A 15,638-nucleotide genomic window follows, 5' to 3' on the forward strand; every position below is an offset into this window, starting at 1 on the left:
AGAGAGAGAGAGAGAGAGAGAGAGAGAGAGAGAGAGAGAGAGAAAGAATGGCCACACCAGGGCCTCCAGCCACTGCAAATGAGCTCAAGACGCAAGTGCCACCTTGAGCATCTGGTTTATGTGGGTCCTGGGGAATTGAACAGAGGTTCTTTGATTTTGCAGGCAAATGCCTTAACTCTCTCCAGCCCTGTCTTTCTTTCTTATCATCCCTCTGGGCCCTTTCTGGACAGTTCCCTCTTTGGGATTTTTCCATCTGCTGACAAAGTTTGGCTCCTCAGCAATTAACTTTTATAATAAGTCAGTGAATCAGTTCAACTTTTAGCTTCTTTTCTGCCACAATCTTACTGTATAAATATGATGTGCCTACATAAATGAGAAAAACTGAGCCAGGCATGGTGGCATATGCCTTTAGTCCCAGCACCTGGCAGGCAGAGGTAGGAGGATTACTGTGAGATTTATGGCCACCCTGAGACTACATAGTGAATTTCAGGTCAGCCTGGACCAGAGTTTCCCTAACTCGGAAAACAAACAAAAATATCAAGCAGAAAGAAACAAAAAAAACATGGGACTAGATCTAAATGCTAGATGTGAAGGTGACCCCAGTGAAAGATATGTGTACTTTCAGACTTCAGTCTTAGTTCTTGGACCTCCTATCATTCTCCTCAGGGCCAGCTTCACCTCTTGGTTCCGCAGAGTGTAGATGAGGGGGTTGAGGAAAGGAGTGATGGCAGTGGGGAATAGAGCAGCTGCCCCATCTAGGGGGCTATGGGATTCAGGCCGCAGGTAGATGAAGGCACAGGGCACATAGTACAAAGTAACCACAGTTACATGGGCTCCACAGGTTGAGAAGGCACGGCGCCTTCCATCAGCTGTAGGGATTCTCAAGATGGCCTGGATGATCTGAATATAAGAGATAAGGATCAGTGAGAAACAGCTGGCAACCACCACTCCAATGTCCACAAAGGTTACTAGCTCATTGAGTGAGGTGTCAGCACAGGCCAGCTTCAAAACAGCAGGGATGTCACAGAAGAAGTAATCTACCTGGTTGGGTCCACAGTAGGGCAAGCGGAAAGTTAGAATGGCCTGGAGAGCCCCATGGATGGAGCCAGCCACCCAGACACCAGCCACAAGTAAGGTACTCATCTTGGCAGACATGAGCATAGGATAGTGCAAGGGTCGACATATCGCCAGGTAACGATCATAGGCCATCACTGTGTAAAGGAAGCACTGAGTACTTCCCAAAAAGTGATAGAAATAAAGCTGAGCAACACAGCCTCCAAATGGGATGGGTTTGATGCCTGATGTGAAGTTTATCATGAGACAAGGGACAATGATGGAAGAGATGCCCATGTCAATGACGGAGAGAACACCAAGAAAGATGTACATAGGGTAGGCATGGAGCTGTGGGTCTGCCCAGACCGTGACGAGAATAAGCAAGTTCCCCAGCTGAGTCAGGATGTAGATTAGCAAAAAGAACACAAGAAGGAATGTCTTTAGTGTGACTGGGTATGGAATTCCTGTCAGGATGAACTCTGTCAATAGTGTGTAGTTGACTGTTTCCATTGCTGAGAGAGATGTTACCTGGAGAATGGACAGACAGGAGTTAGAATAGAGGTGATAAGTGAAGGGTCAATGAAGTGCTAAAGTTGCTGAGACAAGGCAACTATGAAACAGGCTTGAGAAGGAAGGTCAAATTCCATGATAACACATCCGCAGACCTCAGGCCTGGAAAAGAAACACCTTATTCAATAGGAAGCCACTGTTCTAAGAATACAGTAACATATTCATAACCTAAAGACAGTACAGTTTAATTTTAGAAGTTCTAACTGTCTTGTCAGCAAGGGAATGGCCTTGTTCCTATCTTGTTTTCCCCGACTCCTCCTTGCTTACGTTTTTTTCACCCCTCATTTTGTATAAAAGTCTTCTCAGCTGTAAACATGCCACTGCAGCCTCAAGCCTGAGAAGAGGTTTTTACAGTCCTTCATTGTTGAACTCCAATAAAGCAGTGTGTAGCCATTTGAGGTCTGGTTTCCTTTTTCATTCACATAGCCCCAGTTAGTTTTGATCCTGACTCAGATCTAACAAGAGGAAAGTGACAGGAAACTAGAAAGAGACTGTAGAAGTTGGGGTGGTGACAGGAAGTTTCTTTCATACAGAGACATGATCAATAGGGAGAAAATATATTCTGGCAGGAGCTTTGTATATAAAAGTTTATCAGCATGTTTGCTAATATGTTGTCTGTAGCTGCTTTCATGGCAAAATGAGTAAATTGTATTTGGCCTGCTAAACTGAAACTGTTTACTCTGGGCCTTTAGAAAAAGCTTGTAATCAGGGCTTTGCATCCAGAAAAACTTTTCCACTCATGTCTGGAAAATAATCACTGACTATTGTTTCAGCACAGGCCAGAGCTTCCTGGTAACATGTGTGGTAAAGGGTATTTGTTGCATTAGGTGCTCTGCAGTTCACAATCTTCCTGATCCCACTGGACCATTCATATCTCTGCCGGAACCTAAACTCGGAGTAGGGAACTATGTGGAAGGGAAGGGAAATGAAGGACTTATTATAGAGAATGAATAAGAACTTTAATTAAATGGCTAATTGTGTGTCATGCTGCTTGATACTATAAACATTATCTCCATTTTTGTTGTTGTTGTTGTTGTTTTGAGGTAGGGTATTGCTTGAGCCCAGGCTGACCTGGAATTCACTATGTAGTCCCAGGCTGGCCTCCAACTCACAGTGATCCTCCTACCTCTGCTTCTGGAGTTCTGGGATTAAAGGTGTGTGCCACCATACCTGGTCCCTCATTATTTTTAGTAGGGGAAAAAAGTTTATTTATTACACATACTAAGACTCCACAGAAAAGAAGGGGAAATCCCAAAGAAGATTGTTTTTGAACAAATATATCTTTTTTGGTTTTGTTTTGCACTACCATGCCTGGCTCCAAATGTTTTACTCCAAAGTTAATCTCTCCTCCTTGTGCCAAAATATGTGGCAAGAAGCAACTTCCAGCAAGAAGCAGCTTCCAAAAGGCAGTGTTTATTTCGGGTTACAGCCTATCATGGTGGGGAAGGTATAGCAGCAGGAGTATGATGCAGAGCCACTCATATTGCATCCATAATCAGGAAACAGAGAAATAAATCCTCATGCTCAGTTTTTCTTTTTTCTTTTTATTCACAATAGTTTTTTTTATAACACTCAAGTGTAACTGACTTTGGCACTTAAATGTAGCTAGAAATATAAGCCAGCGCCAGTGAACTAAAGTTCCCAGAAAGAGTTGTATTGGCTGCACCTACTTCTAGCAAGCTGAATGGACTGATAAAGCTACTGTTGTGCTAGAAAAGAAGCTAAAAGATGAACTGACTCTCAGAGTTACTGTAAGGGTAAATTTCTGAGGAGCTAAAACTTATCTTTGTCAGTGGATGGAAAAATCCCAAAGAAGAAACTGTTAAGAAATGGCCCAAAGGTATGATAAGAAGGAAAGATAGTTTAGACTAAAACAAAGTAAAATGGAGTTCATTGTTAGTGTGGCCTGATTACAGAAATGATTGATATACAAATTGTCACATCTTGTTTGTTCACTTACCCCTCCCCTTGCCTATGAAAACTATAAAATGGAAATAAAATCTCAGCTCGGGGTCAGAGTTTCCTTAGAGAGCTACCTCAAGGTTTCTGGCCCCGAGGTAACAAACTGTCTTTCACTCATACTATCATTGGAGTGATCTTTCCAAAAAAAATTCTACAACACTGTGATTACAGGAAGATGGAATGTTGTAAGATCAAAGCCTAATTGCCTTGGCCTATCTTTAGCCCCTCAATAGACATTTATTGCCCACCTCTGTGTCTGACCTAATATCCATGTGACTATCACTTGATCAGTTGCAGCCTTTATGGAATGTACTGACAGACCACCAGCTTCCACCAACCCAAGGACTAAGAATGTCATCAGATAGCCTCTGAGGCTTATGGTGAAGATTTCCCCACTATAGCCTATAGTGGTATAGCCTACCTACCTGATGGTCAGTCAGTGTATTGGAAAAATGCCTTAATTTAGGACTTTCTTTTGTTCTGTAACTATAAGGCCTTCACGAAATTGTTAACACATTGAAACGTGGAATTTGGGGTAACCTAAATCTGTGTTCTCAGGCCATGGTCACTCATATTTTACTCCAGAATAAACTATCTCATCCCTTTTGAGGTGAGAGCAGTGTCTTTTGTGTCAACACACCTTTAACCACTGAGCAATCTCTTCAGCCCCCAAGAAATCCAGACTTATAACTGTTAGGTCAGGACAAAATGGAGTCACCCAGGACAGCAGGAGGGCAGACAGCAGGATGGCAACATTCCTCAAGAAATTGCCCAGGTTCCGGTTAAGATAGCGGCGTAGGTACCATGCCAAAGCAGCCTAGGGGGGAAAAAAGACCAAAAAATCTCAGCAAAATACACACTTTTACTAAAAAGTGAGGTGTATAGGAAATTGAAGTGGCAGCGGAGAAGTAGAAGAGATCCAGAGCATCCAGAGCCCACACAGGCCGGCAAAAGTGGCTCTGGTAGCTCTGCCAACCACAGTGGCGGCGGTGCAACAGAAAGCGGCCAGACTCGGCTCCAGCCACAGGAAAAACCAGGTACAGGAGCTTCCACTCACACTGGCGCTCTCCGCAATTCAGGAAACGTGAAGGGAGAGCGGAAGTGAGCAACGGAGGAGCAGACCACGAGGTAGAAGAACACGGGGAACAGTGAGAGAACCAGAGCAGCTGCGGCTCCCTTCCCTCCCCCACCGCCTGAGCCCAGTTCTGGCGAACAGAGCAGCGGTCCCAGGACCTGGCCACGCAGACCTGAGCCGATAGCAGGACCCAAGCAGGAGCAGAGTTCGGCAGCAACATCAGTGGCTCCGGCACTGGTAACAGCAGACTCAGCAGTAGCAGCTCCAGTTGTGGCAGCAGCAGCAGACCCAGGAGTGGCAGCAGCGGCAGATCCCACAGCAGCAGCTTCAGTGGCAGCAGTGGCAGTGGACCCAGCAGCAGCAGCTTCAGCAGCAGTGGTAGCTCCAGCAGTGGCAGCTACAGCAGCAGCAGAGGCAGCAGCAGCAGTGGACCCAGCAGCAGCAGCTTCAGCAGCAGCGGCTACAGACCCAGCAGTGGCAGCTTCAGTAGCAGCAGTTCCAGCACCAGGGGAGCAGATCTGCAGGGCCACACTTGCCAGGCTCGGTTTGCCCCGTAGGAAAAGCCAGTGCCCAGCTCCAGAAATCAGAACAGCAGTCTGACGCCCCAGGCAGCAACTTGAATGAGACCAAAATCATCCAAGGTAACTGGGATTGCACCAGGGAAGGGTCTAACTTTGTCGCAAGATGACTTGGATCCCTCATCAGACCAGAAATCTTAACCTCTTTGTTGATAGAGGATCTGGTCGTTACAATAACTACTCTTGCATACATACTTGGGGCTGTTTTTGATTGAATGGGTACAGTGTTTAGTTAACTTTTAGAATCTACCTGTATTTTATTCCACTCAGCCTGCTTGAATACCCCCATAGCAGGGAAACTCAACCCCTAGGAACATCTTTGTAGATACTCTGAGAGTCTTCAGAGCCACAGCTAACACCTTAAGCTCCTATCCTGAAAATATATAACATCAAATCAATTGATACAGCTAAGACTACCCAGCTAGCTAGAAAATCCGAGATTTAGCTTAATCCAAGATGCAAAAATATATACATTATAACACAAGAAACACTAAAAAGCAAGATGATATAAATCAACCTAAAAGTATTAATGCATCAGAAATGTCCTCCAGTGAGAACGAGTTAGAGGAAATGCCTGAGAAAGAGTTCAAAAGAATGATTGTAAATATGTTCAAAGAGGTCAAAGAACAAGTCAAAAGAATCAAAGAAGATATCAAAGTGGAAATCAAAGGAATCAAAGAAGATGCAGGACACCAATTTCATGAAATAAAGAAGGCAATACAAGACATAAATAAGGAAATAGAAATAATAAGGAAAAACCAGTCAGAATTACTAGCAATGAAGAACACAGTTAATGAACTAAAAAACTCTGTAGAAAATCTCACCAGTAGGATGGATGAGGGAGAGGACAGAATATCTAAGCTAGAAGACCAGGTGGCAGATCTAATACAGTCCAAAAAACAGAAAGACAAACTTATAGAAAAGTATGAGTGGGAATTTCAAGATATTCGGGAATCTATGAAAAGATCAAATATAAGAATTCAGGGCATAGTAGAAGGAGAAGAATTCCACTCCAAAGGCATAGTAGCAAAATCATAGAAGAAAATTTTCCCCAAATTGGGAAAGAGGTGCCAATGCAGATACAGGAAGCCTTTAGAACCCCAGCCAGACAAAACCTGGAAAAAACCTCTCCTCATCATATTATAAATCAAACTTCCAAACACACACACCAAAGAAAAAATGAAAGCAGTTAGAGAGAAAAATCAAGTTACCTACAAAAGCAAGCCCATCAAGATTACAGCAGATTATTCAACACAAACTTTTAAAGCCAGAAGGGCTTGGAGTGATATATTCCAAGTTCTGAAAGATAACAACTGTCAACCAAGGTTACTTTATCCTGCAAAGTTATCCATTCAAACAGATGGAGAAATAAGGACATTCCATGACAAAAGCAGGTTAAAGGAGTATTTGAAGACAAAACCAGCTCTACAGAAAATACTTGATAAAATCCTCCATGCTGAAGAAAAGGAAAAGCACAATATAAGGAACCTAGAAAAAAACAAGGAGTACTCAAATACTAGTTAACAGAAGAGAGCACAGGTAGAACCGGAACCACAAAAAAAAAAAAAAATAAATAAATAAATACACACCATTCAATAATATTTCTTAATATCAACGGCCTCAATGCCCCAACGAAAAGACATAGGTTTGCAGACTGGGTTAAAAAGCAGGATCCTTCAATTTGTTGTCTCCAAGAAACTCACCTTTCTACAAAGGATAGACATTTTCTTAGGGTGAAAGGTTGGAAAATGGTGTTTCAAGCAAATGGGCCTAGAAAACAAGCAGGGGTTGCTATCCTAATATCTGACAAGGTAGACTTTAGTCCAACGTTAGTCAGGAAAGATAAGAAAGGAAGGGAGGAGGATACTTAATAGGTTGATATTGTATATATGTAATTACAATGATTATAATGGGGAGGTAATATGATGGAGAATGGAATTTCAAATGGGAAAGTGTGGGGGTGGGGAGGGAGGGAATTACCATGGGATATATTTTATAATCATTTAAAATGTTAATAAAAATTAAAAAGTTAAAAAAAAAAGAAAGATAAGGAAGGTCACTTTATATTGATTAAGGGCATACTCTAACAGGTGGACATTACATTCCTAAACATACATGCACCTAACATGGGGGCTCCCAAATTCGTAAAACAAACACTATTAGATCTAAGGTCACAGATAACACCAAACACAGTGGTGGTGGGTGACTTTAACACCCCACTCTCATCAATTGACAAGTCATCCTGGGAAAAAATAAAGAGAGGCATCTGGACTAAATGAGGTCATAGAAGGAATGGACCTAACAGATATATACAAGACATTTCATCCAAAGGCTGCAGAATATACGTTCTTTTCAGCAGCATATGGAACATTATCTAAAATAGACCATATATTAGGACACAAAGCAAATCTTAACAAATTCAGGAAAATTGAAATAATTCCTTGCATTCTCTCTGACCACAATGGAATCAAACTACAAATCAGTAGCAAGAAAGGCTATAGATCATACATAATGTCATGTAAACTAAACAATACACTACTAAATGATGAATGGGTCGATGAAGAAATCAAGAAGGAAATCAAAAAATTCATAGAGTCAAATGATAATGAAAACACAACATACCAAAATCTCTGGGACACAATGAAGGCAGTTCTAAGAGGTAAATATATAGCCTTTAGTGCCTATATTAAGAAATTAGAAAGGTTGCAAGTAAACGACCTAATGCTTTACCTTAAAGCCTTGGAAAAAGAAGAGCAAGGCAAACCAAAAATCAGTAGACGGAAAGAAATAATAAAGATTAGGGCAGAAATTAATGAAATAGAAACAAACAAACAAAAAAAAAAACAATCCAAAGAATTAATGAAACAAAGAGTTGGTTCTTTGAAAGGATAAACAAGATTGATAAACCCTTAGCAAATCTGACCAAAAGAGAGAGAGAAGAGACACAAATTAATAACATCAGAGATGAACAAGCTAACATCACAACAGATTCCAGAGAAATTAAAAAATCATAGGGACATACTAAAAAGCATATACTCCACAAAGTATGAATATCTGAAAGAAATGGATGATTTCCTTGAATTATATGTCCTACCTAAATTAAATCAAAATGAAATTAATCACTTAAATAGACCTATAACAAACATGGAGATCCAAACAGTTATCAATAATCTCCCAACTAAAAAAAGCCGAGGCCCAGATGATATTCACTGCTGAATTTTACCAGACCTTTAAGGAAGACCTAACACCATTGCTTCTTAAGCTTTTCCAGGAAATAGAAAAAGAAGGAATTCTACCAAACTCCTTCTATGAGGCCAGCATCACCCTGATACCAAAACCAGACAAAGATAGAACAAAAAAAGAATATTACAGACCAATCTCCCTCATGAACATAGATGCAAAAATTCTCAACAAAATATTGGCAAACAGAATACAAGAGTATGTCAAAAAGATCATTCACCCTGACCAAGTAGGCTTTATCCCAGAGATGCAGGGATGGTTCAACATACACAAATATACAAATGTAATACATTATATAAATGGGTTGAAGGACAAAAATCACATGATCATCTCATTGGACGCAGAGAAAGCATTTGACAAAATCCAACATCCCTTCATGATAAAAGTCCTACAGAGACTGGGAATAGAAGGAACATATCTCAATATAATAAAGGCTATTTATGACAAGCCTACAGCCAACATATTACTAAATGGGGAAAAACTGGAAGCTTTTCCACTAAAATCAGGAACAAGACCAGGGTGTCCACTGTCCCCACTTTTATTTAATATAGTTTTGGAAGTCTTAGCCATAGCAATAAGGCAAGAGACACACACAAAAGGGATACAAATTGGAAAGGACGAGATCAAGTTATCATTATTTGCAGATGACATGATTCTATACATAAATGACCCTAAAAACTCTACTAGCAAACTGTTAGAGCTGATGAAAACCTACAGCCATGTAGCAGGATACAAAATAAATACACAGAAATCAGTAGCCTTCATATATGCTAACAACAAACACACAGAGGAAGAAATCAGAGAATCACTCCCATTCACAATTGCATCAAAAAAATAAAGTACCTTGGAATAAACCTAACCAAGGAAGTAAAGAATCTCTACAATGAGAACTTTAAAACACTCATGCGAGAAATAGCAGAAGACACTAGAAAGTGGAGAAACATCCCTTGTTCCTGGATGGGAAGAATCAATATTGTGAAAATGGCAATCTTACCTAAAGCAATTTAATGCAATCCCTATCAAAATTCCAAAGGCTTTCTTCATGGAAATAGAAAAAACAATCCAAAAATTGATTTGGAACCACAAAAAACCTCGAATATCTAAAATAATACTGAGCAACAAAAAAGAGGCTGGTGGTATCACCATCCCTGATTTTAACCTATACTACAGAGCCATAGTAACAAAAACAATGTGGTACTGGCACAAAAACAGACATGTAGATCAGTGGAACAGAATAGAGGACCCAGATGTAAGCCCAAGTAGCTATAGCCACCTGATATTTGATAAAAATGCCAAAAATACTCATTGGAGAAGAGACAGCCTCTTCAGGAAGTGGTGTTTTGAAACCTGGATATATATATCTGCAGAAGGATGAAAATAGATTCTTCTCTCTTGCCATGCACAAGAATTAAGTCCAAATGGATTAAAGACCTTAACATCAGGCCTGAGACTCTGAAACTGCTAGAGGGAATCCCTTCAACATATTGGTCTTGGCAAAGACTTTCTGAATACAACCCCAATTGCTCAAGCAATAAAACCACAGATTAATCACTGGGACCTCATGAAATTACAAAGATTTTGCACTGGAAAGGACACAGTGAAAAAAGCAAAGAGGCAACCTACAGAATGGGAAAAAATCTTCACCAGCTATATAGCTGATAGAGGATTAATATCTAGGATATACAAAGAACTCAAAAAGTTAAATAATAAGGAATCAAACAAGCCAATCAAAAAATGGGCTATGGAGCTAAGTACAGCATTCTCAAAGGAAGAAATATGAATGGCATATAAGCATCTAAAAAAATGTTCTACGTCACTAGTCATCAGGAAAATGCAGATTAAAACTACATTGAGATTCCATCTCACTCCTGTCAGATTGGCCATCATCATGAAAACAAATGATCATAAATGTTGGCGGGGATGTGGAAAAAGAAGAACCCTTCTACACTGCTGGATTGAATGCAATCTGGTGCAGCCATTGTGGAAAACAGTGTTGAGGTTCCTAATACAGTTAAAGATTGATCTACCATATGACCCAGCTATAGCACTCCTAGGCATATATCCAAAGGACTCATCTCATTTCCTTAGAAGTACATGCTCAACCATGTTTATTGCTGCTCAATTTATAATAGCTGGGAAATGGAACCAGCCTAGATGTCCCTCAACTGATGAGTGGATGATGAAGATGTGGCACATTTATACAATGGAGTTCTACTCAGCGGTAAAGAAAAATGAAGTTATGAAATTTGCAGAAAAATGGATGGACCTGGAAAGTATTATACTAAGTGAGGTAACCCAGGCCCAGAAAGCCAAGCGCCACATGTTCTCTCTCATATGTGGATCCTAGCTACAGACGACTGGGCTTCTGTGTGAGAAGAAAAATACTTGGTAGCAGAGGCCAGTAAGGTAAAAAGGAGACATAAAGGGTAGAGAAAGGAAGGGAGGAGGATACTTAATAGGTTGATATTGTATATATGTAATTACAATGATTGTAGTGGGGAGGTAATATGATGGAGAATGGAATTTCAAGGGGAAAGTGTGGGAGTGGGGAGGGAGGGAATTATCATGGGATTTTTTTTATAATCATGGAAAATGTTAATAAAATTTAAAAAAATAAAAAAAAATAATAAAAAGAAATTGCCCAGCCATTATCCCTCCCCTACCTAACAAGGCTCCAGGTCTAGATTTTCTGCCCCCCTTATCTCTCATTGGGTCACTTCTGGTGTCACCTTATGGCTAAGGTAAGGAACAGAGATTTACTGCCCCAACAAAGAAATTCCTTCCCTTTCTCATCTTTCCCCAATTGAAAAGCCTATAAAGCTCAGTATCTGTAACTCCAAACTAACTGCTCTGCGCTTTTGACAGTTCTGACAGCTCATGGCCCCCACCTCCAAATAAAAACTTCGTCTTTGTCTCAGAGTGGTCTCTGTGGTCTTTGGTCACTCCTGAACCTTTCAATAACCAGAAAAGGTAGGAGACCATGCTAACCAGAGGACTGCTTCCTAAACAAGCATAACGGCATATGCTCTTACAGGGAAGTGATTTTTGTACAGTGAGAGAGCTGACAAATGAAACCCACAGAAAGAGGCTGTGATTTAGGAAGTCAAGTCTGAGAGATCTGAAACTTAAAAGGTCACTCTGAAGGACCCAGAACTGCATGAGGCCATGAGAGGCTTCAGTAGAGTGCTGCCCTGGTTAGGTCTAAGTTAGAAATTTCCACTTAAACAAAGGAACAAGGGGCAGCTGCCTGGGCCCCTGGAGGACACCTGAGACTTGCCAAAGATTGGTCCCTCCTACCTCCCTGCCCCAGCCAATTGAGAGATTTGTCCCTCCTACCTCCCTGCCCCAGACAATTGAGAGAGTTGTCCCGCCTACCTCCCTGTCCCGGCCCATTGAAATACATACAAATGTTATTGCTGCGTGTTTAGCCAATCGCAACAGAGGTTGCTTAGTTATCTAGCTCCCGCATACCTTGCTGCCAATGTCCTAAGAAATTATCCAGTCATGTACCCATTCCCTACTTTGTTTAAATCACTATAAAAAAAACCTGCCCCCACCCCCCTTGCTGCTCAGGGTGAAGTCAAGACACTGAGCTTAAGCCAGAAATAAAGCTCCTTGCCCTTGTATACATGGTTCTCCTTGGTGGTCACTGAGGGGGTGCCTCGAGAGCTGGGCAGAACAACTCAACCACTTCCCAAGGTTGTTAATTAGAAGTTGAAATATTTCTTCCTGGCAGGAACTTCCAGAGACTCAGGAAGTCACTGAGCCTGGGAAAGGTTTGCAAGACCCCGCCCTAAGGCTATATAAAGGGGAAATAATGCTTACAAGGGACTCTCCCTGGTGCTGTGTGAGTGGTGTAGGGCTCTTGAGCCATCAGAGAGACTCTCAGATGGAGCTGCCTGCCCTCGATGTAGTGTGCTCCAGAGCCAGAAATGCACCTATGCTGAGGTGGACTTTCTTGGTGATGCAGCTGCCTTATGAGTTGAAGCAGCTATAGGGAGGTTGTCATTCAGGATGGGATGAGACTTATGGTGCTGTACCGGGGTGGGGGGCTTGGCGTCCAGCTGCATTTGAGTCATCTATTCCTGTAAGCATCCCCTTACCCTACTCTGTAAGTAACCCCAATAAACTTACTGGTTCACCAAACTGGTTTTGGTGTAATCATCCTTTGGTCTGTACCCTCTCTGGGGAGAAGACGTGTTTGCGTCACCCCAGGGAAATGGTTTTCTGTAACAGTATTTTCTCACAAAATTTCCTCACTCTTTCTCCATCTAAGTAGATATTCTGAAAGTTTCTGGGTTGCGTTAAGTTTATCCCAGATGAGAAATCCGTAAATTTATCTTTTTAAGTGAATGGAAATCTCAGGTGTATTTAATCAGTAAGCTGAACGTGGTCATAGCCTTATTGCCAGAGAAATAACTGTTAGTATGAAGGAAACAGGGTAGTTGCTGAGGTGGATTGGAGAAATGGAGGAATTTTTTTTTAATCTCTGTAATGCCTTAATTACCTTTGATAAACAAGTCTAATTCCTGTCATTGTAGGTTGGATTTTGTTGTCGCTGTGAATAGACACATGAGAAAAATTTGTGTAGGGCTGGAGAGATGGCTAAATGATTAAGGTGCTTGTCTACAAAGTCTAAGGACTCAAGTTCCACATAAAGCCACATGCCCAAGGTGGGGCATGAGTCTGGAGTTGTTTGCAGTGGCTAGAGGTGTTGGCAAGCCCATTCTCTCTCTATTTGTCTCTTTCTCTTTCTTATTCTCTTCTAACTATATAAATAAGTAAATAAAATATTAAAGTTTTTTGTGTAAAGGATTACAGCTTAACATCTATTACTTGACACCACAATAAAGCAGATTTGATAATTGTGAGAAAAATAAAAAAAAAACACTGGACAAAGGATTTCAATAGACATTTCTTAAAAAAAGACATACTAGGGTTGGAGAGATGGCTTAGTGGTTAAAGAATTGCCTCCAAAGCCAGAGGACCCAGGTTCATTCCTGAGGACCTCTATGTAAGCCAGCTGCACAAAGTGGTGCATATGTTTGGAGTTCATTTGCAGTGGCTGGAGGCCCTGGTGTGCCCATTTCTCTCTCTCTCAAATAATAAATATCCAGAGAAACTGAAATCAGTTTTGGAAGAAACATCTGCATTCTTTTATTGCAGCATTAGTACAATTGCAGACATATGGCAATGGCTGAATGGATAAAGAAAATGTGGTCAGTGTACATTATTCTCTGGCATCCTTAAAAATACAAACAATAAGAGCTAGGAGTAGTGATGGCTGAGTTATTAAAGGTGCCTGCTTGCAAAGCCTAAAGGCCATGGTTGGACTCCCCAGTACCCATGTAAAAAACCAGATGCGGGCTGGAAAGATGGCTTAGTGGTTAGGCGCTTGCCTGTGAAGCCTGAGGACTTCGGTTTGAGGCTAGATTCCCCAGGACCCACGTTAGCCAGATGCATAAGGGGGCGCACGTGTCTGGAGTTTGTTTGCAGTGGCTGGAGGCCTTGGCGCACCCATTCTCTCCCTCTGTCTGCCTCTCTCTCTCTGTCACTCTCAAATAAATAAATAAAAATAAACAATTTTTTTAGCTTAATCTTTTTTTTCTTTTAATTTTTATTAGCATTTTCCATGATTATAAAAAAATATCCCATGGTAATTCCCTCCCCCCCCCACTTTCCCCTTTGAAATTCCATTCTCCATCATATTACCTCCCCATCTCAATCATTGTACTTACATATATACAATATCAACCTATTAAGTATCCTCCTCCCTTCCTTTCTCTTCCCTTAAACAAATTTTTTTTTTAAAAAAAAACATGCACAAAGTGTTGGAGACATATGGAGTTGTTATTATTATTATTATTATTATTATTATTATTATTGCAGTGGCAAGAGGTCCTGGAGTGCCCATATTCTCTCTCTCTCTCTCTGCTTGCAAATAAGTAAAAAAAAAATATTTTTAAAAAGTACATTTCAGTCAGGTGTAATGGTACAGGCCTGCAGTTCTGCTAGTCAAGAGATGGAGGCAGGATTAATAGGAATTAAAGTTCATCCTCAGCCACATAGAAAGTTTTAGGTCAGTCTGGGATACATGAGATAACATGTCTCAAAAAAATTAAAAATTTAAATTAAAAGAAATGCTAAGTAAAACAATTTGTATGTGTACATGTATGTGTGCATGGATATTTGCATATTTGTATGTTATGAGTGTGTGTGTGTGCATATGGTGCATGTGAAGGCCAAAAGTTGACGGCAGGTATCTACCTCAATCATTGTCTACATTTTTATTTATTTATTTATTTGGAGACAGTATCTCACATAGCCCAAGCTGGCCTTGAACTCATTCTGTAGTCAAAGATAATATTGAACTTTCTTTCTTCCTTTTTGTTTTTCAGAGGTAGGTCTAGACCAGGCTGACCTGGAATTTACTAGGTAGTCTCAGGGTGGCCTCGAACTCACAGTGATCCTCCTATGTCTGCCTCCTGAGTGCTGGGTTTAAATGCATTTACCACCACACCCGGCATTCTTTTTGTTATTTGTGTTAGTGAATGTTGTTTTTTCCCTGTGTCCACTGCTGAGAATTGAACTGAGGACCATGGGTATGTGAGGAAAGTGCTCCATCATTCTTTCACTGAGTACAACCCCAGCTGAGAATGTTCCCTCAATCACTATATAACAGGAGTTATTTCATTTACAAAATTTCCTGTTGATAGTGAATTACAAACTACCTATAGTGTGAATTCTACTCCACCAACATTCACTTTTTTTTTTTTTTGGTTTTTCAAGGTAGGGTTTCACTCTAGTCCAAGCTGACCTTGAATTCACTATGGAGTCTCAGGGTGGCCTCGAACTCACTGCGATCCTCCTACCTGTACCTCCTGAGTGTTGGGATTAAAAGTGTGTGCCACCATGCCTGGCTTTCACATACATTTTTTTTTTTTTTTGTTGTTGTTGTTTTTTGAGGTAGGGTCTCACTCTAGCTCAGGCTGACCTGGAATTCACTATGTAGTCTCAGGGTGGCCTCAAACTCATGGTGATCTTCCTACCTCTGCCTCCCGAGTGCTGGGATTAAAGGCATGTGCCACTACGCCCGGCTTTTCACGTACATTTTAATCTTGACCTTAGAGCCTCTTGCTAGGAGGAATGAGGGAAGGATG

General features: G+C 41.0%; 1 protein-coding gene and 1 pseudogene across 1 annotated transcript; one reads left to right on the forward strand and one right to left on the reverse strand.

Moving 5' to 3' along the window:
- Positions 1-621: 621 nt before the first annotated feature.
- Positions 622-1,563, reverse strand: LOC101610695 (olfactory receptor 10G3). Its single transcript, XM_004672379.2, has one exon. The coding sequence runs from the start codon at positions 1,561-1,563 to the stop codon at positions 622-624; it is 942 nt and encodes a 313-aa protein (XP_004672436.2).
- A 1,423-nt stretch (positions 1,564-2,986) lies between these two features.
- Positions 2,987-15,638, forward strand: part of LOC105945040 — a 46,987-nt pseudogene continuing 34,335 nt past the window's right edge.

This window comes from Jaculus jaculus, chromosome 8, assembly GCF_020740685.1.
Source record: "Jaculus jaculus isolate mJacJac1 chromosome 8, mJacJac1.mat.Y.cur, whole genome shotgun sequence".
Lineage (NCBI taxonomy): Eukaryota > Metazoa > Chordata > Mammalia > Rodentia > Dipodidae > Jaculus > Jaculus jaculus.